The 27,148-nt window shown below is 44.6% G+C and overlaps 1 protein-coding gene across 2 annotated transcripts in view; it reads right to left on the reverse strand.

The window, feature by feature from the left end:
- LOC119446101 (cytochrome P450 3A41-like) overlaps positions 1 to 27,148 on the reverse strand; it is a 58,943-nt gene that overhangs the window by 11,192 nt on the left and 20,603 nt on the right. For both annotated transcript variants that reach the window (XM_037710450.2, XM_049663901.1), the window contains 6 exons: positions 24,549 to 24,637; positions 18,414 to 18,559; positions 17,060 to 17,175; positions 15,780 to 15,870; positions 8,561 to 8,718; positions 4,218 to 4,306 (listed from right to left, as the gene is read on the reverse strand). In XM_037710450.2, coding sequence (XP_037566378.1) covers positions 4,218 to 4,306; positions 8,561 to 8,718; positions 15,780 to 15,870; positions 17,060 to 17,175; positions 18,414 to 18,559; positions 24,549 to 24,637 — 689 coding nt within the window. The remainder of the gene's footprint in view (positions 1 to 4,217; positions 4,307 to 8,560; positions 8,719 to 15,779; positions 15,871 to 17,059; positions 17,176 to 18,413; positions 18,560 to 24,548; positions 24,638 to 27,148) is intronic.

Here is a 27,148-nt window from a genome sequence, read left to right on the forward strand (position 1 = left end):
GTCAAGTAAAAGACTTTCTACAGCTTTGTTCTTAGATCTCAAGGGGGCATACGATAACGTATCTCATGAGGCTGTTCTCGATGCTTTTGAGATAGTTGGCCCTGGCGGTCGAGTTTTTCAATGTATTTCAAATTACCTATTTATTTATATTACCAAATTCTCAAATTAGCTGTTTACACATTGTGTGTTCCGGCGATGGCCAAACCGCACGACCTGAAGATGCGTTCCTCAAGGCGGAGTACTAAGCCCCACTCCATTCAACCTCACACTCATTCGTTTCGTTTAACATCTGCTAGCAGCGATCAAGATATTAATGTACGCAGACGTCATATGTGTAGGGACTCCAGGTGTGACACGTCCTCAGATAAATGCAAGATTTCAAAAAACTGCCTACTCTGACAGCTGTATACCTCTGCAACCAATGTCTTGAAATTTTGTCAGACCAATGTGCACTGGTGACATTCACTCGAAAACCAATGATACCCTACGCCATCTCTATAAGTGGTCAGATCATTTCATATGAGAAGACTCGCACATTTCTTGGCATAATCATTGATAGAGATCTCTCATGGAGCCCACACATGCCCTACTTGAAACAGCGCCTGACAGCAATCGTCCAGCTTTTCAAGTTTCCGGGTGGAAAGTCTAGGAGGATGTCAGAGTTTGCCTTGATTTGCCTAAATGCGCATCAACAGTGGCGACTATTGCAATCGTCTGAGACCATCCATTAGAAACCCACATTGCGGTGGAAGTTCTGAGAGTGCTACATTAGGCACATTTCCCATGCCCGTTCTCATCATGTTGCAACACTTCCGTCAGAAAAGCCGCAGACATCATTTTGTACTACGATTTCGGATTATTACACCCGCCTTCAATCAGGCTTCACCCCCGCAACTAAGCCATCAATTCCTCCATGGTGTTTGGCTCGACCGGCAATGCACATCACCGTACCAGGAATCAGAAAAAAAGAGCTATCACCTGATACTCAACAACTAACTCTGATCCTTTTGCACGAGAGGTACGCGGACCACGCACATTTTTATGCTGACGGATCAGCAACTCTCTGGTGTTCCTCTGGTTTTCCCAGCGAGAGCCACCACCATCAGTTTCAATACGTGTCACAATGACATGAATGGCTGCGGAACGTGCAGCTCTTCTCACTGCACGTCTTCTCGTCAGCCAAGAACAACCTCGAAGATGGTCAATATTCAGTGACGCGAAGGCTGCTGCAGTCATTACAATCTGCGGTGCGGTGCGGACCGCACGAAGAACTGGTTCAGTAACGTGGAAAGTTGGGCGAGTTGGTGATTAATCATCATACCGTACTGGTGAAGTAGCGAGTGTCGTGTATACTTGTCTTTCTCCACTTTGTCCTTGTCGGTGCACTGCTTCACCAATACGGTATGATGAGAAACTGGCATTCGGAGATTAGAGTACTAATCCATATCCCGGCTCAGAAAGGACACCTCGTGACATTTCAATTGCTTCGAAGTCACTGCGCCGTCATAGGTAACGAGCACGTCGATAAAGCTGCTCGGTTGGCTTTTCAAGGTGACAAAGAAGAGTCGATGCAGCTATAAAGGACAGATGCCACTAGAAAAGTTTGAATGCATGCCTGGGATACCACGGTCTTCATGTGGAACACAGGAAATTTTCAAAACAACCGGCTGCACCAGCCCAGACTCTTCTCTCCACCTTCGCATACCAGCTGGACTCTGGTGACGCAAAGCTACCCGGCTTTGTCGAATATGGCTAGGAGTACTCTTTACGAAGTATCTTATTTTCCGAATCGGATGGGTCGACGACGCCTCGTGTGATGACTGTGGAAGCGAGGAGACTCTTCAACACCTTCTCTGTGACTACCCTCCCTACAATTCACAGAGACGATCGCTCGCAATTGTGACAGCGCAATTTGATCAAATACCTTTAACTGAGGAAATGATTTTACAAAGCCAACATCACAATGCCATTGTTGCGGAGGGCGACGAGGGCACTGTTGGAGTTCTTAAGAACAACAGACTTGGACAAGCGGCTGTAGCCTGAACTTACACTTATAGTCATACAAGTGCTAGCTACTGTGATGTGCGGTGGTAGCACGCGGTGACAGTAACCGACTGTGATTATGTATTTGTGTTCCCTTTCTTTCTCTCTCTACTTTCTTGTCATTTTACCTCCCCCTCCGCCCTCTCCCCAGCGTGGTCTAGGAAACCGGATCTTCCGCTCTGGTTAACCTACCTCCCTGCCTTTCCCCTTTGTTCTGTCTCTCTACTTGTATCGTACTTTGTAGCCCCTCGCTTCTGTAATGCTTCGTGAAGAAGCCCCTTGAGGGTATCATAAATGAATAAATAAAGAAATAAATAGAAACACTGCCTCCCGTGTTCATCCTCTTGCTCATTTTGTGTGCGCGTTTCATACGCCCGCCTTCCTGTACCATGAATTTTACCAACTTGCTCAGCTTTCTGTTGTTATAAGCTACTTTATCATATCATTATACTTCATGCAGCCCCGTTGTGAATGGCAACGTGTGAAGTGAGTAGGAAGGTTTGATTTTAGTTTCGCGTTCATTTCTGGGCAAAATCACGAGGACGCGGGATCGAATCCCAGCCACGGCGGCTGCATTTTGATAGGGTTGAAATGCGAAAACGCTCGTGTACTTAGATTTAGGTGTGCGCTAAAGAACCCCAGGTGATCCAAATTTACCTGAGTCCCCCACTAAGGCGTGCCTCATAATTAGATGGTGGTTTTGGCACATAAATCCCCATAATTAATTTTGTTTGAGTTTCTGGGAAAAGTGCAATTGTTCGTGATTCCCATGTCCTTATGCTTGTAATATATGCTATGACTGTTTAAGGTAAATTTTCGTTGTTAGTCTCATCAGAAGAAACCAGAAATAAAACGCAATCAATAATGGGTATCTAAAGGCTCAAAATATTGAAGAGCACCTACAACACATAAACGTTTTCAATGCGTTAGCGTTATAGGTGGATTTCACCCACTTTGGAAATAATCCGTCACCTAACAGAAAATGTGGGCCGGTCCCGATGGCAGACTCGACTAACACAGCGTGTCAAAATGCTAGCTGTTGTTAGATACGGACCAATAAATACCATCGGTCAAGTTCTTCGACCACAACTACTCGCCGTCGCATTCCGACCTTGGTGCGCGTGTGCGCGTCGACCTTGCTACCGGACCCGTCAAAAGGGTTGGCGATCTCATCCTTGTATGTCGCGCATGAAGCTTTTTGTCTTCCCCTGCGTGACGCTTCCCGAAATACCTCTGGAAGCTGGCACGGTTCCAGGTGGTTGACCCCCGTCCCAGGAAAATCCGCCTTGCTACTCTGTAATGTCGTTCGGGAACCACGCGTCCCCTCCATTTGAGAGCCTACCAGGCGAGGAGGAAATGCCTGATGAAGGCGGTCATCGGAAAACAGTGCTCTTGGAGTATCCCCATTGGCCGAACGTGATGTCAGCTGCACGGGCCCGACGATTGAATGAAAATGACAGCACATGCGCGGACCCGACGATTGGAGGAAAGTGACGACACCTGTGCGGACTCTACGAATGGCTGAAAATGACGTGAGCCAGACGGACTGAAGGGATTATAAGCCAGAGAATGATTGAGAAGCGTGAGACGTTCTTGCCGCGGGCCGCAGCATCCAATTTGCTGCCGGCCATAACGATGACTCTTGTACTATTATTTTGCTTACTTCACTCCTGTACATAATGTATACAAACCTTAATTTCTCTAAGTCCCCCTCAACGTCGGCCAACTACTGCAGTCAACGAAAAGGTCTAATACTGTTAAGAGAAAAGAATTAGAAAAACTGGCACCCCACGCACGCGCCAGGTGTGCTGAGCGCACGAAAGCGCAACACATTGTGAACAAAATGGCAAGTTTGTAGGTGACACAAGGTATTGAAACGTCACTTTGATAAATCAAAGTGAGCAGTGTCCCCTTTGACACATGCACGTGTGGCTGTGGAGACGTCACAGTCATCAGAATCTAAGCATGCTTTAGAGAGACGAGCTAAGGTTTGCCCAATCGTTAGTAAATTTGTTTTTCTCTGAGCCGCCTTTGTTGCATTATGCAGGGAGCGCTTATACTCTGGCAAACCTTACCGCAATTACGTGCTCTATTCCTGTGTTGCTTTTGCTTAAACCCATAAAAACAAACAGACAGACAGACACAGTGTGGCATCACGTTCTCATGGTGCTTACATCGAACCGGGAGTGCAAATTCTCATTGCCTCTTTGATGCAGGCATCGAGATACGGCATCTCCTGCAGAGCATCGTATGTTAGTTCCCCCTGAAAGAAAGAAAAAGAAGCATATTAGCTGTTTACTCTTCAAGTTCCAAAGTCGGTAGGTTTAAGGCAGTGGGAGCAGGTGCTTTTCGCCTGTTGATCGTTAGTTGCATTTTCTGAACTCTGTCAGCATACTAACCGGCATCCCTTGCTCGGAGGTGTATGAGGATGTTTGTAGTTGAAGTCAATAATGTACACCAATGACATAAGCACGTAGGCATGAAAAGTTACAAGCTTCCTGTCTTACACTTCTGCAACGCCAGAAATAAATGATATCCCCCCCCCCCCCCCCCCCGAATTTCGGAACACGTACAGTCGAGATCTTCAGAATAGAAGCCGGGTGTTCTACCTCTGCTCCATTCCACCACCAGCTTCTAATCTGAAGGTCGTAAGTTGGAATCCTCCTCCCGTCCACTACATTTTCAGGCATGGAGTCCCGCCTGACACCGGCAAAAATATCGCCGAGAGCTAGTGGGGCTAGACTAGTCAAGGTGACACCAAATTAGGAAGGCCCACTAAGCTTCAACAAATTCACTCCCTCACCAGAACAGGATATGGCCTCCCTGGTGCAGTATTCGCCCACTACTTTCCTCATGACTCCTACTATTAACCCACGGCCCTCAGTCCCCAGCGGCTACGGTGCACCTGACCAAGGCGGCGGTCAGACCCGCGACGCGGCAGAGGGTGCTAAGAATCTCTGGGTCCGGACAGGCCACCACTGGAAACTGAACCTGGCAAGGTTCAACACACGCACCCTATCGAGTGAGGCTAGCTTAGCAGGGCTATTTGAAGAATTATCAGGTATTGCCTGGAACATTATTGGCCTTAGTGAGGTTAGAAGAACTGGTGAGGCTTCTACAGTGATGGCGAACGGCCACGTCCTCTGCCACAGAGGTCTTCAAGATAAGAGAGAATTCGGGTAGGATTTCTAGTCCATGAGGACATGGAGGGCAACATTAATGAATTCTACAGCATTAGTGAGCGGGTAGCAGTCGTCGTAATAAAGCTGAATAGGAGGTATAAAATGAAGGTAGTACAAGCCTACGCCCCCACCTCCTGTCATGATGATGAAGAAATAGAACAGTTTTATGAAGATGTTGAATTAGCAATGAGAAAGGTGCAAACTCAGTACACTGTAGCCATGAGATACTTCAATGCAAAAGTGGGGAAAAAGCAGGCAGGTGAGTGAGCAAATGGCACCTACGGCATCGATTCAAGGAACGCTAGTGGAGGGATGTTGGTAGAATTCACGGAAAGGAATAGGCTCCGAATAATGAATACCTTCTTCAGGAAATGCAGCAATAGGAAGTGGACTAGGAAAATCCGTAATGGTGAAACAAGGAATGAAATAGATTTCATACCCTCTGCCGATCCCAGCATAGTGCAGGATGTAGAAGTGTTAGGTGGGGTAAAGTGCAGTGACCATAGGTCAGTGAGGTCTGGGATTTCCCTCAATTTGAAGAGAGAAAGAATAAAATTAGTCACGTTGAAACAGACCAACCTAGACACAGTAGGGGTAAAAGCAGACCAATTCAGGCTGGTGCTCCCAAACAAATCTGCAGCTTTATAACAGGAAGATGAAGACAACGTAGAGGTAATGAATGAAACCGTAACTAGGTGGTTCTCAGAAGCAGCAGTTGAAGTGGGAGGCAAGGCACCAATACAACCAGTAGGTAAGCTCTCCCAAGTAACAAAGAACCTAATAAAGAAAGGGCAAAACATGAATGTGTCAAACTCGAGAGATCAGATAGAATTCGCTGAACTCTCTAAAGTGATAAACATGAAGAAACTAAGGGATATCCGAAATTATAACGTGGAAAAGATCGAGGAAGCAGTAAAATATGGACGCAGCATGAAATCAGAAGAAAACTTGGCATAGGACAAGGCAAAATGTATGCACTGAAAGATAACCAGGGTAATATCATCAGCAATATCGATGACATAGTAAAAGCAGCAGAATTCCATACCGACCTGTACAGTTCCCAGAGCAGTCAAGCTACTTTCATTTGAAGTAGAGATGAACAGGATACAGAGGTTCCTTTTATAAATAGCGATCAAGTTAGAAGGACCTTGAAAGACATGACCAGGGGAGAAGCTGCTGGAGCATATGGAATAACAGTCGATTCAATCAAAGATGGAGGAGATATCATGCTCGAAATGCTTCCTGCCCTTTATATGTAATGCCTCACGACTTCAAATGTATCAAAAAGCTGGAAGAACGCCAACATAATACTAACCCATAAGAAGGGAGACGTTAAAGAATTCAAGAATTATAGACCCATTAGCTTGTTTTCAGCATTGTATAAAATATTCACCAACATAATTTGCAATAGAATCAGGGCAACACTTCACTTCAGTCAACCAAGAGAAGAGGCTGGCTTCAGGAAGGGATATATCAAATCCATGTCATCAATCAGGTAATCGAGAAATCTGCACAGTACAATAAACCTCTCTATATGGCTTTCATAGATTATGAAATGGCATTTGATTCAGTAGAGACCCCAGCAGTTATACAGGCATTGCGTAATCAAGGAGTACAGGAGGCAAACGTGAATATCTTGGGAAATATCTACAAGGATTGCATAGCCATCTTGGTTCTCCACAAGAAAAGTAAAAAGATACCCATCAAGAAAGGGGTCAGGCAAGCAGACACAATCTCTCCAATGCTATTGACTGCATGCTTAGAAGAAGTATCCGAGCTCTCAGACTGGGAAGGCTTAGGAGTGAGAAACAACGGCGAATATATCAGCAACCTTTAGTTAGCAGATGACATTGTCCTATTCAGCAACAATGGGGACGAATCACAGGAAATGATTGAGGACCTTAACTGAGAAAGTGTGAGACTGGGGTTGAAGATTATTATGCAGAAGAGAAACATAATGTTCAGTAGCCTGGCAAGGGAACAACAATTCAGTCTGTAAAGGAGTACGTTTATCTAGGTCAATTACTCATAGGGGACCCTGATCATGAGAAGGAAATTTACAGAAGGATAAAATTGGGTTGGAGCGTGTTTGGCAGGCATTGCCAAATCCTGACTTGGAGCTTACCACTGTCGTTGAAAAGAAAATTGTACAATCATTGCATTCTACCGGTGCTAATATATAGGGCAGAAACTTGAAGTTAACGTTCGCACAAAGAGCGATGGAATGAAAAATGTTAGGCCTAACGTTAAGAGACGGGAAGAGAGCGGTGTGGATCAGAGAAAAAACAGGGATAGCCGATATTCTAGTTGACATTAGGCGGGAAAATTGGAGCTGGGCAGGCCATGAAATGTGTAGGATGGATAAACGGTGTACCATTAGAGTTACAGAATGGATACCAAGAGAAGGAAAGCACTGTTGAGGACGGCACAAAATTAGGTGGGGTGATGAAGTTAGGAAATTTGAAGGCCCAAGTTGTAATCAGCTAGCGCAAGACGTGGGTAATTGGAGATCGCAGGGAGAGGCCTTCGTCATACAGTGCACATAAATATAGGCTGATGATGATGATGACAGTCAAGATAACCCTCAAAAAGAGAAGGGCAAAATGTAATTACGATTGTCTCATACTTGTCGGGCAAACAGACATAATGACAATAAAGAGCGCAAGCAGAAAATAAGCAATTACAATGATGAGTGTGGTTCTACAGCGGAGTGGGCATAGGCTGGGGTGGGTAAGAGCCCATTTCGAATCATTTTGGTTTTTAAAATACGTACCCTCATTCATGCACGCGAAGATTTAGGCATCTTACCTTATAAGAATGCGACCGCGAAGGTCCGTATACAAATGCACCAACGCTTGTTTGGTGGTAAAACGCCATGGCTATGAGGCAATGCGCAACTAGTAATGGCATTATTAACATAAGAGAGGAAAATGTTTCGCTTATCTTGTCACTGTTGCCAGGACTGTCAAGTTCTGCACGCAAAAACACATTAGCCCCTTTTCACATGCTGTTCGTGGTGGAACTGCTGCACGGCCTGAACGCAGTACTCAAGCTACTGTATAATGGGGCTTCATGAAAGCTTGTTTAAAATGCCTGACAAAATACCCACACACAATAGAAGTTTTGGCTGGTCCATCCAATATTCACACTAGGCGTCGCTTATGAGAATGAAATGCTAAGAATTAAAAACTTAGTTCTGGATAGATGAATACCACGTATTTAAAAGGTAATACAGTGTCATTTGACACCTTTGAGTATTATCTCTTTTATAGAAGTACAGCGGTGTATGCTATATATGATAGATGCAAGTAAACAGCATTGTATTCGTTTCATACCTTTGTGAGCCCCTTGTCTATTTCTGTAATGACCCTGTCTTGACAATCAGGATTAAGGGCCAGGTAGTAAGTCGTGAGGCTGAGGGTCATCGAGACGGTCTCTACGCCAGCACTGAAGAACACTATCCCCTGGGCTGTTATCTCGTCCAGTGACATTTCTGAAAAGCGTATTTACACGACTTTGTTATTTTACAATACCGCATACAACTGTGGGGCGTAACGAGATGGAACAACCCAAAAATAAAAGTAAACAGGGTAATAGTTGCATCTACTAACAGGTATTTCTCGTAGCAATCAGCAATCTCTGAGGAAAAAGGCCGTCAGCAATTCTTCCCAACTGCGGCACGTTTTTTCAATGTTACGTGGCCCGACACATTTTGCAGGTCTTGTGCAATATTTCCCGCAATACAGTCGAACAAAAACGATAACTTGTGTGTCGTGTAAACAAAAAAATTGGAGGACGCTTAAGCTTCGCCTTTAAGGCGGCGGTCCCACTCCGGCGGCACGAGCCCCCCGTTTTCAGTACTTTTGGAGCAACCGTGGCGGCTCTTCTACTTAAGATATGAAGTTGTCGTATAAACCATAAAAAGCTTAGTTCTTGTAGATTCCAACTATATATAATATAAAAAAATTGATTGGTGTGATTTAGAAATAAATGTTCAAGAACAAGCATGAGATACATGGTTTTTGCGAACTGTGTCTCAGTTGTGACCATATTTAGAAGAAACTACCGCACTTACTGCATTGCGGCTTGCTCTATAGCTTTAGGACATATTTATCTAGTTCCTAGACGTAGCAAATTAATTTTTAATTTTTGCTTTTTGGATAATTTGCTTTTGAAAATTGCCAAATATTGCAATCTTCTGTTGTAAACAGCCCGACAACTACATGCTCAAGGAAGCTAAATTTTAGGTAATATAGAGATCGAAATATTTCCATTTAGGAGGCAAAATTTCATTCGTTTAACTTTATTAGTTTTCCTAATAATGCGGCCGAAAGTAAGCAATATTTAGAATTCGGGTTTTATTTTTGCCCAGTTTTGCGGGAAGGTAATAAAGCTGCGAAGCTGCGCTTTAAAACTAATAAAGTTACATGAATGAAATTTTGTGTCCTAAATGGACATTCCTTGAACTCTACTTTACCCAACATTTAGCTTCCTTGAGCATGTAGTTGCCGGGCTGTTTACAACAGAAGATTGCAATATTTGGCAATTTTCAAAAGCAAATTATCCAAAAAGTAAAAACTAAAAATTAATTTGCTACGTCTAGGAACTAGATAAATATGTCCTAAAGCTACAGAGCAAGCCGCAATGCAGTAAGTGCGGTAGTTTCTTCTAAATATGGTCAGAACTGAGACACAGTTCGCAAAAACCATGTATCTCATGCTTGTTCTTGAACATATATTTCTAAATCACACCAATCAATTTCTTTATATTATATATAGTTGGAATCTACAAGAACTAAGCTTTTTATGGTTTATACGACAACTTCATATCTTAAGTAGAAGAGCCGCCACGGTTGCTCCAAAAGTACTGAAAACGGGGGGCTCGTGCCGCTGGAGTGGGACCGCCGCCTTAAGAGTGGACTGCGATAGCATTATCGGGACCCGTTCGCGTCGCATTTGTGTTTGAGTCGGTTTCACTGAAACACAGGACATGGGAAAGCCAGCATGCAAATACCAAGCTTACACCGATTCCCTTAAAGTTGGTTTCACTTTTAAACAGAAATGTATTGCTGGGAAGACTTTTTTTCAGGGGCAATATAAGTCATGTTATATTAAAATGTGAAGGCCCTAGGACCTTTTTTATTATTTTATATTGTTTGCATCTTGACCCGACGTGCGAGCGTGTCCAAAACGCATTAGGCTGGTCAAGTTCCAATTTGACCAGCCGAGGATGATAGCGCCATCTGAATAAGATTTTCGCAAGTAGCATACGCGAGCACTCCCCTGTTGGTATGGTAGAAATGCTGGCAAAAGGGGTTTGTGTTTGAGTTTCCTCGTAACAGAATCATGCTTTCTCGTACATTCAAATAACAGTCCGACGCCACCATTTCTATAGGTTGTGGTTAAGTCGTACTTTACCATTTTTCTGAAGGCTTTCACTGTGAGAAATTAAGTTTTTGTTCCTTGACACCTTGCACCACGCGGAGGGCCTACACGGTCGGGGTGACTCGGGATGATTTTCTCCGCCACGGACGCCGACACTGACGCCGACGCCGGATTATCTGCGACACGGGGCCCTTAACGCTGTCGCCTTAAAACCAACAACCGGCATATAGTGCGCAATCCCAGCGGCTCAATAATATGCTGCCATGTTAAAAATGATAGCGAGTCAGCGCTTCTACATTTATAAAAAACAAACCTTACGGCCTTCGTTCGAACACGCTCTAGTTTAATTATACTTTTTTCATATCAAGGGTCCCAGAAAATCGCGCTTTGTTTAATCTAATGCAATAGTTGTGCGCTTGTTGTTTACTACTAGAATCATCTCATTTAGCTTTTTTTTTAAGAACAACATGTTACATATTGCTGAAGCAGATATAAACAATACATGCGAAAATCAGGCTAGATTGCTGCCAATAAAAGGAGCTTATATTAAACCAGTATGTATTCTGACTAGGGATGTTCGTCGCTACGTGTAATACACTTTCAGCTATATTCGCTTCTGTGTTCCAATAAGCACACCGTTCATCAGTACCGTTAAAATATTGTTGTAAAATTATGTGATCACTAACCACGGTGATATCTTTAAAGATAAGACAATTATCAGCAAATATTCAAATACGTCCAACACCAGGGATCGCATAAGCCAAATCATCTACACATAAAGTAAAAACATCAGTGGCCCCGATACACTTTCCTGGGGGAAGACAAAAATTAAAATGACACAAACAAGATGGAATGATTCGAAATTTTTCACTGTGACTTGTTTCGAGGCTTTAGGTACTAATGAACTTAATAAGATGACAGCGTATGCCTACGCAACCTGACTTGTACAATATTTGGCATGCGCCACTTCCTCGAACACTTTTATGAAAATCCCAGCAGTACATCAAGCTGGCCGGTGAATGTCGTGTATGCCATTATTGGTGTAGCGTCCTAACCACCTGCATAACTGCGTGAAATGTTTTCTAAACCGTGATGTTACATAACATTTTTTCTGCAGCCCTTAAGCGAGCACGGCGCAGAACGCGCGTTTGTTCTCCGCCGTGCGTTCATTCCCCGTGAAAGACGCGCCCCTCGCGCCCTTTCACTCGCACATACAGCGTTCGGCGCGCGGCGACGATGGCGCTGAGCCGTGCTCCCTCAAGGGCTGCAGAAGATAGCGCCAACCTTTCCCTTTCCCTCAAGAACCACTTACCACCGGCGACGATTTCATCTCCAAATGACGTCATACGGAACCTCACGGCGACGGCGACGGCGACGCCGACGGCGACGCCGACGGCAGAAATCTGCTTTTGAGTGTCCATATAATTGCTATCGCAATAAAAAAATGCCCGTGGTAGATAGTGCGCTTTCACCATTCACGGGGGATTACTTAAGTAGTGGACATTACTTAAGGCAATAATCTTGTATCTTGTACTATGTTTCACTAGTTACATTTCTCATTATTCACACTAGAGCCAATGTCGTAATTGCAAATGGGATATTAGGTGGAAAGTCGAATCCCTTTAGCAGAAATCCTAAATTCTAACACTGATTTCGGGATATCCTCTCCAAATCGTGCTAATACTTGGCGTTCCAGTTAGCAGTGGCAAAAAAAAAAAAAAGAAAGCCTTTTTCGTGAAGTGTGAGCAGGCTTGCATGTCACGGGGCATGACGTACTCCATGGAACGCTCACAACCCACATTGCTCGCTATACGTTGCCTGCGACCACCATGTTGAATACACTGTGACTTGTTTCGAGGCTTTAGGTACTAATGAACTTGATAATATGATACCGTATGCCTACGCAGCCTGACTTGTACAATAATTTGGCATGCGCCACTTCATCGAACACATTTATGAAAATCCACAGCAGTACATCAAGCTGGCCGGTGATGTCGTGTATGCACATTATTTGTGTAGCGTCCATACCACCTGCATAACTGCTGTGAAATGTTTTCTAAAACCGTGATGTTACGATAACAATTTTTTTTGCCCGTTTAAGAACTGAGGAACCTATGAGCAAAAAGATATTAAGTTTACAGCATGTGCTTGGAATATATGCGAGCCTGTAGTTTTTGAGTGATAAGCGGTCGTCGCTTTCTTATTTTTCATTAGGAGTGATACGCGCATTGCACCACTCATCTCATATTTCACCGCAGCTGATAGCAAAATGTAAAAAAAAGGAAGAAAAAAAAAAAACGGTAGGCGACCCAAATCTTTGACTTCGGCGTCTCTTAGTGGCACTCGCACCTCGGCATTGGTGTTCTGTGCATTAGTGTGCAGTAATCAGTGATATCTATTTAATTCTAATTATTCCAGACACTTCAGTAACTCAAATTGTAGCTAAGCTTATGCTCTGATATAACATCTATCGTGAAACTCATGAATTTTGTACTGTACTATTTTTTCATTTGTTTCTGATTTATTTTGAATTTCATCCCCGGTCGTCTTAGCTAATCAATTTAAATTATTTGAAACAGTTCAGTAACTTAACTTGTAACTAAACTTGTGCTCTGATACTATATCCGTAATGAAACCCATGAATTTTGTACTGTACTATTTTTAAATATTTTTTTCTGAATTTCGTCCCCGGCCGTCTCAGGAGGTGAACCGAAAGTGTCACACAACAAACAAGAGTGTCACTCGATGCTCGTGCCACTAAAAAAAATTTCGAAAACTGCTCTATGTAGGTTACCCACCTTACACCACTGACACATGGTGCACGAATCCGCGCCAGTGGCACCGGCATTGCATTAGCCTCTCTACAATGCCGGTATAGATTCTTTTGTGTCACTTTGTGCGGACATTCAATGAACACTAACGATTGTTTCAATTCTTTATGAACTGACACAAAGCTTTGCTGTATATACATACCAGCTCGTTGGATCTCCTGCATTTTTTACAATAATATTATATAATGTTGTAATGTAATGTAATGTTGGAATTTTCATGTATTGCATTAATTGTTGAAGTGCTGCTTTTGACCCACCCTGTAACGGCCGACAGGCCAACAGTATGAGTAAATTTAAAAAAAGCAACATAAACACAACTCCTCCTTTAGTTGAAACCAAAATAATGCCATCCACGCGAGTTGCAGCCCGAAGCCAGAAAGGAAACAATATGTACTTTTCGTCTACTTTCCTCCACCTTGGAGGCTCCCGCAGCACTGATTTGCCACCCTTCTTTAGTTACCGTTGATATTACGGGTTACCGCCTTTGGCGCGTCCCGAGACAAATATTTGTTACACTTTGAAGGACGCTCTGAAAATTTTCCCCGCAGTGTTCCGTAATCTCCTTAACTGCGAAGTTGTCACAAGTTTTGTTTCCGGCTTTGTCACATCCTCTACAGACTCTTAAAAAATTCACCGACGATTACGATACTCCCTAATGCGAAATTTGAGAGCAGCTCTATACGTGTTTTCATTTCGCGATATATTGGCTGTCGTGGACAATCTGTCTCGTGCGGCACGTTGCAAAGGAGCGAATCGTGGCACGACTGCCTCGCTAATCTGGAGATCGCGAGAGCCGGCGCGTGGGCGACGCGTAGGTGAGATTGGTAGCCGCCGCCGCCGACCGACCTACCGACGACGCGGGCTACTCTGGCGCCACCTCGTAGCCATTGTCGCCGCACTACACTTTTCTTCTCACGCTTTCGCCATACGCTCCTCCGCTTTCCTCTTCAATGTTCCGCTGCACCCTCCTCGCCGCTTTCCTCCTCGCGCCTTTCATCCCCTGCTACGCTCCGCGTTCGCTTTCATCTTCGATGTGCTCGTTTGCTCGGTTACGCCGCCGCCGCTGACGAAGACGCTCGACGCAGGAATGGGCGCCTATAAGCTGCGCTCTAAAACACCACAACTTTTGAGTGCTGGCCAGAGTGTGACTAAATTAAATGCCTCATGACGTACGTACCTTTTTTATAGGTTCTGTTCTGATCAACAGAAATGGCAGTAGAAATGTTTTTTTGTGTGTGTGTGCTTAGAAGCCGTTTTATTTTACGTGTTGGCTGAATGATGTGGTGAGTTATCCGAGGGTTAGCTCACCTTCCGTGGGTCTCTTCTGAGGGTGTGAAACCTACACTAAGAAGCTTGCTCGGAAAATATCCGGACGTTCTATATGGCACGGTAGCTTCGCTACCCGGGAAAGCGATCATAATAGATGTTTTGATTTAAGGGTTTATTGCTCAAAATATTTATGCCACTATGTCCTCGTAAAATGCCATCGCTTGAGTAAAGGAAACCATACTAGTATAAACAAGAGCACAGGACAAATGACAAGACACGTTCTACTCTATCCTTCACTGCGGTCGACTGAATGTACATTCTCATTTGTATTTATTGACTCGGAATCATCTAGCCGAACAAGAATTTTTCACTGCTACATCCGTCAATTCTCCCGGTTCTTTTTTTATCTGATGCATTTATTAAAATACTGGCAGGTGTCATAGGCACCTGTTCACTCCCTGCTCCCATGTGTGGAACTATATTAAAGAAAACTTAGGTCGCGAAAGCAGGCAGGAAACAATTGAAGATATTTGCATTACCGAAAAAAGTCCCACTCTGTTTGGTCACATATTTTGGCATTGAAGAAAATTTGGGCTGAAAGGGCAAAATACCAACAGAGACTGTGCATACTTCACTTCTACACTCTATTGGCATGACCGCAAGAAGGCCTACTGACTCTAAAGAGGAACCGTACTTCAATGTTACACACTCGTGAAGGAATACATGAAACCTATCCCAGTATGCGGAACCATTGTCTTTCGCGTTTCGCTGCACATTTGGTTCAGATGACTTAAAAAAAACTTTTCATACAGACAATGTGTATTCATTTAGAACTTATATGCATAGCAAGTGCTAGGTTAACCACATTTTTGGAGGGTCACGAATATACATTTTTCTGCCATGCAAAGCGTTAAGCTGCGGGAGACAGTACGAGCACCACAAGTGATAGTCGCAATCTCTGTGAGGCGGGATTTCCGAAAACAGATTACACGCCATTGAAGGACATGGGCTCATTTGTGTCTTTCCACCAATTTTGCTACGAGCATTATCCACAGGCAGACGACGCTTACTCTTAATTTCTGCGTTCTCAGCTTTAGCTGCTGCGTTATCTTCCCAGTTGTAGTCAGCGTTCATAAGTACCTGAAGAAAATCGTCTTCTTCCTGCAAACCAAGAAGTTGATGAAGTGATGGAGCAAGTCACTGCTTTAAATTCTACTTCAACAGTACAAATAAACTATTTTATTTCACAGTGGTCCAGTCACGCAAGTAAAACGACTCCGCGACACATTTCAGCTTTTAGTGTTCGTTCTCCTTCGGGCGCCAACCTTTGAATCGTCTTACGATATATATTAGCAAAGTCTGCTCCCCATAAAATAGCACTGCCACACGGATATCGTCCAGAGACAAGAAGTTTTGCGAAGCAATAGTTACGTTATATACACAGTGAAGCAAATTGCAGCCTAGCTATCGTGCAGAATCACAGCTCTCCCAGTATCTGGAAGACCTCGCATATTCTGCGACGACAGTATTAGTGACCTCTCATGATCTTACAGAGCTAAGCAAAGCAAATACTTTGTGCACTACTGGCCAAGATGGAAATTAAACTTGATGTCATTGATCATGAGCTTTGTGACCCAGCGAATTATAAGGCATTGCAGTAGGCGAAACGAAAAAAGAGGTTTCCACGATCATCAAGAGCAATATTGCGAAGCTGAAATTTATTCCACTGGCTTGTTACTGAGTTACATCATATGCAACGCTATTTGCTGGCTACAGTATTGGTATCGCGGGGCTTGAAGCGACGCACCCGCTCTACACCAGAAATAGTGCATGAAAATATGTACCATGTGGGTACGAGGAAACATATAGCTTACATGTTGCTGACACGAACCTGATTACTTGCAAGGTCCATTTACCACGCTCAAAAGGTTTGAAGGGTATTCTCAACGCAACATTCGCATGCAAGTTTCATGAGACTGCGCCCATATTCACAAAGAAGCTCGTACCGCAGAATTGTCTGTAAGAGAAAAATTTCAGCCAGTCCTGATGCTGAACTTATCATTAGCGAAAGCGGCTGGCCATTGGGAAACAAAGCTTAGGAACGGAAAGTTTAATGAACTAGTCCTTTGATTTGCACGCGAAATCGAGCGTTCCTACCAGATTCGGATCATTTGGAACGGGTTATCTGAGCTTCCATAAAGCTCCCAGTGAATTGCACTTTCCACTTCTTTTAACTAAGCTTGTTGCCACCCCGGTCATGAATACGCTGACTAGAATTTCGACTTTCTGTCAAAATTGCACCAAGTTTGATGCATTGTAAACACTAGCGTCTAGTAGTTTGCCACTTTACCTTGTTCTTTGACTTCCTTTCTTCAATCAAATGCGAGACGAACGCCTTGAATACGTCAGTACTGGACTTGGGGGGATAATCAGGTTGCAGAACCTTGTACACCGTCGGCATGAGAACTGGCAGAATTCGGGAACAATATGCAGCATTTTTATTCGTTCTTTTGACGATGCAGTATACGTATCTTAAAGCTCGAATACTTTTGTGTTGCTCGAACATGCGTGATTGCTGGGCAGTAAGTATAGAAGCAATGGACAGGACAATAAGTCTGCTTCCGGCATAAACTTCTTAAGCAGGTATCAAAATATTTTGCAATTGAAAGTTCATTGTCACTCTTAAGCGTAGTGCCCTCAGAAGAAATATCGCCTTTGATGATTTACATGCGCCACTTCGACAGCCAGAAAATGAGAGACCAGAAGGTTTTTTGTGGTTCTACACAAGTTTCTTGTGCCACTTAACAGTGCAAGCTCTAGCCTTACGCTAAGAGCAACAGCTAGGAGAACAATACCTCTGGTGGCAATGGTCTGAAAGTGGAGATTCGGTCTATTGGAATATACCAATGGGGGAGGGGGAAGCTTTTTATTCAAAAGCTTCCCCCTCCCCTTCCTAGGCCCACTTGTGGTCTCTGGGCTGCACAAGCTGTAACGCATGTTACAGACACCGTAATTGGAATGCACGTTTGAATTCTGGAATATCTGGCTCCGAAATGAAGATCGCAGCAGCCTTCGAGTTACGGTGGTTCTGGGAGGGGGGTGTTTGCATGACCATCTGAAGTGTGTTTGGGTAAGCAATGCCCGCAGAGATAATTGAGCCAGGAGCATACTAGAAGCGGTAAACTCCCAGCAATCAAACTCTTTAAAACCCCTTGCTGCAGTTAGATTCGAATCTGCAAAAATATTCCCGTTCAGCACTGAGATGGACACGGATATCTATACCGTCGTAGGATAATAACTAGTCCTGTCGTATTCCACTATGTCTCGGTTGATAAAGAAGGAGCTACGGTTTCATGGTACGCGAAAACTAAACTGTTATTTATTAATTCAAAGGCAAACCTCGTCACTTAACACTGGTTTTGTAGAGGAGGCGAACTTTTCTAAGTGATGCAGAGTTATAAAGGCACACGACCCACTGAAAATGTGCAGACAGTAATACGTTGCTATTGGAATGCCTTCATATCATTGTCAATTCACGACAATTTATGTCAGTGTGCCCACGACCAATCAGCACCAAATAACTCCTACGACCGGAAACCTTGCTAAAAAGGTTCCTTGTTTGTGAGTTAACTACAGTTACATTGATACTAATCCACTGATGCGTGCACCTGTTTACTCGTGTCAAAGGAATCCCAAATACTCACATAACATCACGAGTTTCCAGCCGCTTGTACCCATATAGATAGTTTCAAGACATTTCATAAGGGGATGATTCTTGTCATTATGGCTGTCGATGTCGACACTATAGTTCAATACAGCTGTAGTGTCGAGCGCCGTGTTGGTGGCAAGCCTGCAAAGGAAGATTTTTATTCTTGTTTTTAAAGCTGAATAGTATTTAGCATCGCTCAAGGTCTCTAGCTTGGTTTGTCAGCGCACTTTTCCAATATCCGCATGGTATTATCCTTCAGATGAGGTTTTTGTTAGTTACAGCAGCATCGAATATTGCGGTAAAAATCGTTACAAAAGCTAATGTTATCAAGACGCTCGACTCTCTCCCGTCCCCAGATGTCTTCCCTACATAGCTCAAGTCTCCTTTCATCCGGCTTCCTGGCAATGCACAAGCGGCGAAGGTAGATGGTGTTATAGTTGCGCAGAAGTAGGAGAGATGGCACAAGTGTTTCCGTGCCCACGTCACCGGGAGGTGTGGGTACCCGGACGCAAGACAAACCCGGTGCAAGAGGACTGAAATGGTTCGTTCATAAGGTTTACTCTATAAAACCTTTTCGCCGGCTAGTTCACTCACGATTAACATATCCGAGCCAATTGTTGCCTCGAGACTCACCACGTCGCCTCCGCGGCGGTTCAGATCTCGGTCTTGGTGATCGCGTTTCGCCTGGTGTTGGAAACAAAGACACCCCTGTATTAAGATTTAAGTGCACGTAAAGAACAACAAATAGTTGAAGTGAATCCGGAGCCCAAGCACTACCGCGTTCCTCGTAGCCCACTGTGCAGTTTGAGGAGGCTCTCTCTCTGTGAACTCCTACCCAACCCGTACCCTCTTCCCCAGTGCAGAGCAGCAAACTGGAAACTTCCATGTGGTTAACGTCCCTGCCTTTCCTCTTCTCTCTCTCTTTGAGGGTGATAAGCCTACCAATTAATTGAAAATATGCTAAAGATGCTGTAGGGGTACATGCTATAGTAAGGTTGCTTCCTAATTAGTAGATTGGCAACTTTGGCATTCTCGCATGGGGGATCATAAGGTCCGATGCATAACCGCTGGGTCGGGTACGCCTAGAAAGGCGGGATTCTTCCTGTTTTCTATGTTGTCGCAGAACTTTTGTGATCAGGCGACATGTGCGACGCAAATAGTGCGGTACTTTCTGGAAGACAAACGAGCACCAGCGATTATGCTGGAATTTTCAACGACTCATGTGTGGATAGCCGACGTGCTTGACCGCTTAATCATATTCATGCAGGAAAAAGGCATGCGTACAAGTGTTAATGGGGATGTAATTACAGAAGATAGAAATAGTGCCTAAACAGCAGGCGCAGTCTTTGTCGTCTTCTCCTCGACAAACCTTCGTCCTTCTCTTCCCCACACCATCACCCTCCCGGAGGGGTAGCTCCATCCCGGAGCAGGTTAGGGGGCATCTAATAACGTGGGTACATAGGGCTTGAGACTCGCAACGTGAACAACATTGCTGCTTTTGTCGGGAGGCATTGAAGACTGACTTACCGTTGCAATCTTGTAAGTCAGGTCAGAGAGTTGGTGCGAGATCATGTACGGACCCGAGTAACGCAACACGAGTTTTTCGGACAATCCAACATGACGTGAAAGTGTCCAGAGGAGCACAAGAGCACCAGGGAAAAGGGGCTTCTCGCTACCGACGATTGTAATGGAGAGACATCAAGGCGGTCACAAGGCTCGAGCGATTTGTCGGGACTGGACAGCCAGGGCAATAACATCACGGGCGCAAGCGGTTGGGGACTAATTCGAAGGCAAGTAACGTGGTCATGGGGAATGTATGGTCACGCCTATACAAAAGGTATAACAGTAAGAATCCGGCGGTGTTGTGACGAGACGAATTATAAGTAAAGGTGGCAGACCGACATCCCACTCCTATCGTCGGAAACGTACACGGCTAGCTTATCAGTTAGCGTGCAGTTGAGGTGTTCAGTGAGGCAATTCATTTGAGGGTGGTAAGTGGTCGCGACATTCTACTCGGTAGCATATGAACGGAGCAGATCATCAACGACCTTCGATAGGAAGTAACGGCCACGATCCGTTTGTAACTGGCGAGGGTTCCATGGCGTAGGATTATATCGTACAGTAGAAAGTCGGCGATATCGGTCGCGCAGCTAGTTGGACTTGCTCGCGTGATGCATACCTTATTCCATAATCAGTTGCGAGTGCACTCCACTTGTATCCTCTGGCGGAAATTTGAAATGGGCCAAGCAGGTCGAACCTCACATAGAATAATGGCTGCGTGGGGGCTTCGATAGGTTGAAGCAAATCAGCAGGAGGGAATGCAGGCGTCTTCCGGCGCTGACACAGATCACAAGCAGCGACATAACGGCGCACATTGCGATGCATGCCAGTCCACAAGCGGCGTCGCACGTGGTCGTATGTACGGGTTACACCCAGGTTTCCAGTGGCAGGAGCTGCCTGTAGCTGCTGGAGCACGGAGGGTGGCAGATGCCTTGAAACAACTAGCAGGATCTCGTGGAGGCGGCGACGATACAATGCTTCATCACGCAAGCTGAACATCTGGAGGGAAGGGTCACTGGGCGCGGACCTTAGGCGGTCCATCAGGGTGCGAAGCAAAGTATCGCGGCGTTGTTCGTCCCCGGTATGGAGCAAGTCAGAGATGGACAAAATGTAGATGTCCGAGTCAGTATTTGACATCTCCGGTGGATCCACACGATGACGGGACAGGCAGTCAGCGTCTTGATGCTGATGTCCTGATTTATACATGACGGAGAAGTTGTACTCTAGCAGACTCTAGCAGTGTGTCACTGTGGTCATTCACCGTCAGTACATTGTGACAATATCATACGTAAGAATGTTCCATGCTAAACGTTTCGTCATGAACCACAACGTCAACGAGGGACGAACGAAATTACGTTAGTTTTGTAAGCTACCACGTAACTTAAGAAAATAGATGTATCGAGCTTGGAGTGTGGCATAAACAAATCTCGAGCAATTGACACGTTCACGAATTCGTACAAAATAAATCATAACGACATCGCAGAATAACAGGTTACTTATTCAAAAATCCTAACGACGCGTGCGTTCCAAGCCATTGCCAAAAAGGAAAAAGCACGATAAAAGAATGACAGTAATCCTGATTTATTACAGCGGCAGAAAGTACATACCACAGTATCTTGGTAAACACATACTAACCCTGCTTTCTAGTAAGTGCAGCATACGGCAATGCTCGGATTGCATTTGGACGAGGTGTAAGGAGTTGAGAAGAATGAATATGTCTTCGTAAGCTTTCGAGAAATTTTCCTGCCATTCAAACAGTCGATACCGGCAACCAATGCAGAAATGGCGGATTGTTGCGTGAAATCGGTGGCGTGCACCGCCGTTGTAAACAGAGGCAGCGGAGGCAGGCTGAGGCAAGCAATAGACGCGGCACCACGTGATCAAACATGGCGGCGCCTACGGGAACTCAGCGAAAAGGTTCTATACTGTACACAAAAAATAAGCTTCAATTCAACTTGCTTCATTCTGTTCTTTTTAAGGACGGTGCCACGCTTGGACCAACCCGTGGAGGCCTTCTCAATCGCTCGAATGCGCCACTGTTCGCAAGACTGCGCCCACCAGTGATTTAGGCGTTGCTGGTATGGTTGCCTGGTTAGTCGAACCAACCCTCGATTCCTCAACGTGTACGATTTTTTGTGTAGATAGGCTAGCCTAAATTCTTGTATGAAGGCGCAATAAATGTCCCTTCGTTTGTCTGCACTACTGCGTGTTCCTGTTTTCTTTGTTCTCGATCAAGACCCCAAATTGTGTATTTTGTTATCGCAGCAACAAAGCGTCTTGACTATAAATATGTCAAGTGCTCACGTTCTAAACTTTGCTGATTTTTCTTTTTTGATGGTTCTGGCAGTTATGTATGGGTACGACGAAGCCAGGTGGGATGCGGCCCTCCGCAGCCCGCTTCTGGCTGACCAACTCTGGGCTGTCCAGCAAGCCCACATCGTGGGCTTGCTGGCCTGTCGGACCCTACGTGGGAGCAGCCCGCGTTGTGATTAGTCACGATCTGTAGGACTTCAATAAAGTTTATTCTATCCATCCATCCATAGACACGACTAATACACTGCATTATAGGCATGACTGCTAAATATTGCAGCTTTAAACAAGAGAAACATTGCGCGAGATACAAGACAAGCATCCCTCGTGACAGAAATTTACTCGACCATAACTTAAATAAGCATCTTGACAACAAGAAAATCGCACGATTATTTAGATATGTAGAGGGTTTTATTGTTATTGTTAATGGTAGTCCTTCTTTGACGCAAGCTAGTGCGGTGGAACATGCGTTAGCTACATTAACACAGTGAAAAACCTTAGCCTCCAGTCAAGAACTTCCTAGCAGTACCTGTTTAAATATTTTAGAGAACATGCATTTCACTGCGTGCACGTACCTGCTGGACGTACTCTCCCCGTGTGCGCACATAACGCTTGCCTTTTGATGCGGCGCATAGCTAGGTTGTCAAACATGCCTCAGGTGCCTCAGATTCTCTGTGGTGATTTGGTGCGAAATAGTTTTAGTCAACAGATTGCGGGCCTTCATTCTGCTGGTACATCCAGCTCAATGTTGATAGCTGTGTCAGGTCCTCTTCGAAAAATGGACGGGTAAAGAGCCACGAGAGCCAATGCCCAGATGTGAAAAGCATGGCGTGGTTCCCCATGGGCAGAAGGTGATGTACAACTTAAGAAACCTGACAGTAGCATGTACAAAGTGCCCAATGTCTTTTCAGGAAAGTAGTGGCAGCAGTGTTTTTAGAAAATATATGAGAAAGCTTTCATTAGGGGCGCGTCTGTCCTATTGCGCAGCAGCGAGAAAAAGTTCCTGGAAGAGCTGCTGAGATTGGCAGCATTGCTAGATCGCAAGATGTCGGAATATTTCTTTCTGCTTATGTGCGGTGCGTATTGCGTACGTTCCCCATGTAATATATGTATCCTGTCTAGTTCAAATTATCTTTTTACTTTCGAGTACGCCTGGTCACCTTGCTTCTCTTCCGTACTCATGACGAGTGGGCGCTTGTCTATTTCTCCACCGATGAACCAGCTAGCTAAGCAACAGGCTGCTTTAGGTGGTGTTAAGGGATGTGTGAAAGGTTCACTGAGAAATCATCGTTCACGGCAGCATGTATTAGGCACATCGATCAACAAACGTTCGCAACTTACGCTAAGAAAGTGATCAGTGAAAAGACTGAATGCACAGACAACCATGTCAACTGTTACTTACCCTTTCTTTCCTAGGCAAAGTGTTTTCATAAAACCGAAACCAAGATGCCCAGAATGTAAGCAAGAAAAAGTGGCAGAAGTTGAGCAGTATTATTCACTTTATAAAAATAAATTTCACATGAGCTGCAGACTGTCAGAGACTATATGCTGGCTATAATAACCGCTTGAGGGAGATTTATGTGTGTAATTCCCAAGTCTAACTGTTCTCCTCCATTCACTTCCTGTTTGGCCACACCAAGAAACGGGTCCCTGAATGTTTGCTACTGTACACCGATAGCCTCCCCGCTGTCACTCATTAATGGTAATCACACAGTATGAAATAGCACTTAGAACTGAATGCATTTGTTCATACTGTGGGTAAAGCTTTACCCAGGTACTTACTGCCTCTTGTCACATGCTGATCAGCGTCACATGCAAATCTGACCTTGCGTTTGTGATCCTTCTCTGACTCTTGTCAACCAGAGCCGCCATATGGTTGCTTAGTGACTATATGGTGTTGGGCTGCTACGTACGAGGTCGCGGGATCGAATCCCGGCCACGGCGGCCACATTTCGATGAGGGCGAAATGCGAAAACACACGTTTACTTAGATTTAGGTGCACGTATAAGAACCCCAGGTGGCCCAAGTTTTCCGGAGTCCCTCACTACGGCGTTCATCACAATCAGACAGTGGTTCTGGCACGTAAAACCACGTAACTTAATTTTTTACATCTCTTATCGTATATTGCGTAAAAATTACCATAGGGCCGAACTGCGCGGTAGCTTAGACCGGCACATTCACAGGTTCGAGAAAAATATGTGCCTGTCTAGCATACACATACGAAAGTAGGAAGGGCTCTAAGCGTTTGATGCCAACTCACTCAAAGAACTCCACAGGATTGTTTTTAGTAGCCGCGTCCATGACTCGTGATGTCATCCTTCCAGCAATGGTTTTTGCCTTGGCCACTATCTGAAATTCCAAAATATGTATTGAAACAGTGTGTACAATGAAGGCAACATTGCGCTGTCTTCCTTAGGAAGCATCTTTTCTTTCTTTTTTCCCTCTATGCGATTTGGTAGGTTGTTCTTCCACTAAAACTTTCAAAAATTACTATTTCTCTTCGCGATAACGCTGCATAATACAATGAATACATTTAAGGACGCTCTTGTTAAACATGCCCTGAAACAGAAAATCATATTTTAAACAGGCTGTTAGCAGCTACAGTATAAGAAAAAACATATGCACAGTAATATATAACTAGAAGAAACGCAAATTCGCTTTCCTAAGAACCCATAATAGCGAGAGCCAATTGATATGCGTGTACATAACGCAATCGCAGGCTCTTCGGTTGCTTTCCGAATTGCGCATATTATACTGAACGAAATGTCGAAGGGTACGGCGAACGTACGCGGGAACATTTATGAAAGATCTCTTTAAACAAGGATCGAAAACTATGTGAATAAGAACAGCCAGGTTCATAGTTTATATAGCGCGGAAAGAGAGTGACAAGCGCTCGTGTCGTCGCTCCTTCTGCTTGTCTCCGCATTTTCACGCTATAAACGATTAATCTTTTTAAACATTCGGCGCATGCATAAGGAGTTAGCTCATCTACAACGCCGCACCCCGCGAAGCGTCACACTACCTTCAGACTCGTTAGAATACCAGTCTAAAGAATTCCAGTGCTCATTTAGTCTGCTTGTTTCTTTCTATTTGTGTGAGTGTGTAACAAGATCACTCTGAAAACAAGAATGCGAGCTCCGGCAACCTACTAGCCCGCCTCATCTCATATACTGTTTATAATACGTATACAACACTGGGCGTCATACGTGCATGCACACCTTGCAGTCATATCACATGTGCTAGGTTGGCTTCTATACGCCCATTAAAGAGAATCTGAGAGCTCACTTCAATGGCAGTGAGCGCCTGCGCAGCATAGACCTCACTTTCCTGACGAGAAAGGCGTCTAGAAGTGCCTGTAGGCATTAATCATGCTATGAATAAAAGGCTGGTGTAGAATGCACATAAAGTGCATAAGCATTGGCCTTGAGACACACCGAAATAAACAAACTCATGTGGCAGAAACCTCTGAAGTTTGAAGTCTGTGGATAATGCAACAAGTATACAGAAGCGCAAGCACACTGTCACAGTCGCCAGATCCAAGCAGCCGTTACGCTGTTTGCGATGTACGTTGCGGTAAAATGTCCGCTTTCTATGCTGACTAACCGGGTTCGATGCCGCGTCTTAAGTTTTGTTTTGTATCTTTTTTTTTCTTCTTATTGCATGTTATTATTATTTTTTGTGCTGTGAGGCTATTTGTCTAAGGTGGCTAAAACCTTTATCGTTACTTAGCCTTCACAGTGGCCAGATCACAGCAAGCACTGTGGATTCGCAAAAACTCGGCAGCCACATCTATTAGACCGTCGGGCCATACACTGAAGCATATATTTATTGCGCTGTTTTTACATGTGCCCTCTAGCACATGTAAAAACATTGTACTTGTTGAAGTTGATAGTAGCGCCGCTACACAATAAACTTACTTAAAAGCATGTCCGATAGATGTGGCTGTCGGGCTGTAGAGCGGACGCACCTCTCACCGTCATCTTGCCCTTGTCAGATGTAAGTATAGTGAAAATGGTTTTGCCAATGTAAGGCAAACTACCGCTCAGAAATATATATATATATATATTTTTTTTCTTGTGTCAACCCGTGAACCCAGAGTATATAGCAACAGGCGATTCTACCGCAACGATAAGAACGGGAAACTTGGAACCACCTCTGTGCTTGTAATGTTACCCCTCATTGCAATCTGTGGAGGTATCTGCCGCATTATCTTTGTTTACTTTGGCTTTTCCGAAGGCCAGTTCTATTGCACCCTACGTATTCTATATTCTAACTCCTTATCTATCACACATAGAACGCCTACAGCCACTTCCAAACGCGCTTCGTTACAAAAGGGAGCGCTCAGCTGCGCTGGCACTGAATGCCATCGAAGAGAGCGACTGCACGTCGAGTCTCCGTCGACTTTGCGCAGAACCCCAACTACAACATCCACTACTTTAAGTACGAAGCAACATCAAACTACAAGTGCGTGCGGACATTACTAAATATGTTTTTCAACGTATGAAGAAGCATGACGTCTCATAGGATGCGGTGTACACACGCTAGTGATTTCAAAGTTGCATTATGGTTCTGCATAACGGTGTGATAAAAGCAATGTTTTCCGTAGAAGCCTCAATAAGGAACTGTTGTGAGCGACAAAGCAAAGGGGCACTACAAGAGTCATTTGCACCTGTTCGGTAAAAAAAAAGAAAAAAAAACTGAAGGCCATTTGAAGTGCAGTCAGCTGAGCTACCAACTGCAACATGGAAGCGATCTTGTGCGAGACAGCGACAAGCAACATGATGGAGATGGCTGTCGAGTTCGCTCGTCGCTTACAAGTCGTACCCCACGCGAGCAACGACTTTGAGCGATGTTTCCCCC

The sequence above is a fragment of the Dermacentor silvarum genome, chromosome 3 (assembly GCF_013339745.2).
Source record: "Dermacentor silvarum isolate Dsil-2018 chromosome 3, BIME_Dsil_1.4, whole genome shotgun sequence".
NCBI lineage: Eukaryota > Metazoa > Arthropoda > Arachnida > Ixodida > Ixodidae > Dermacentor > Dermacentor silvarum.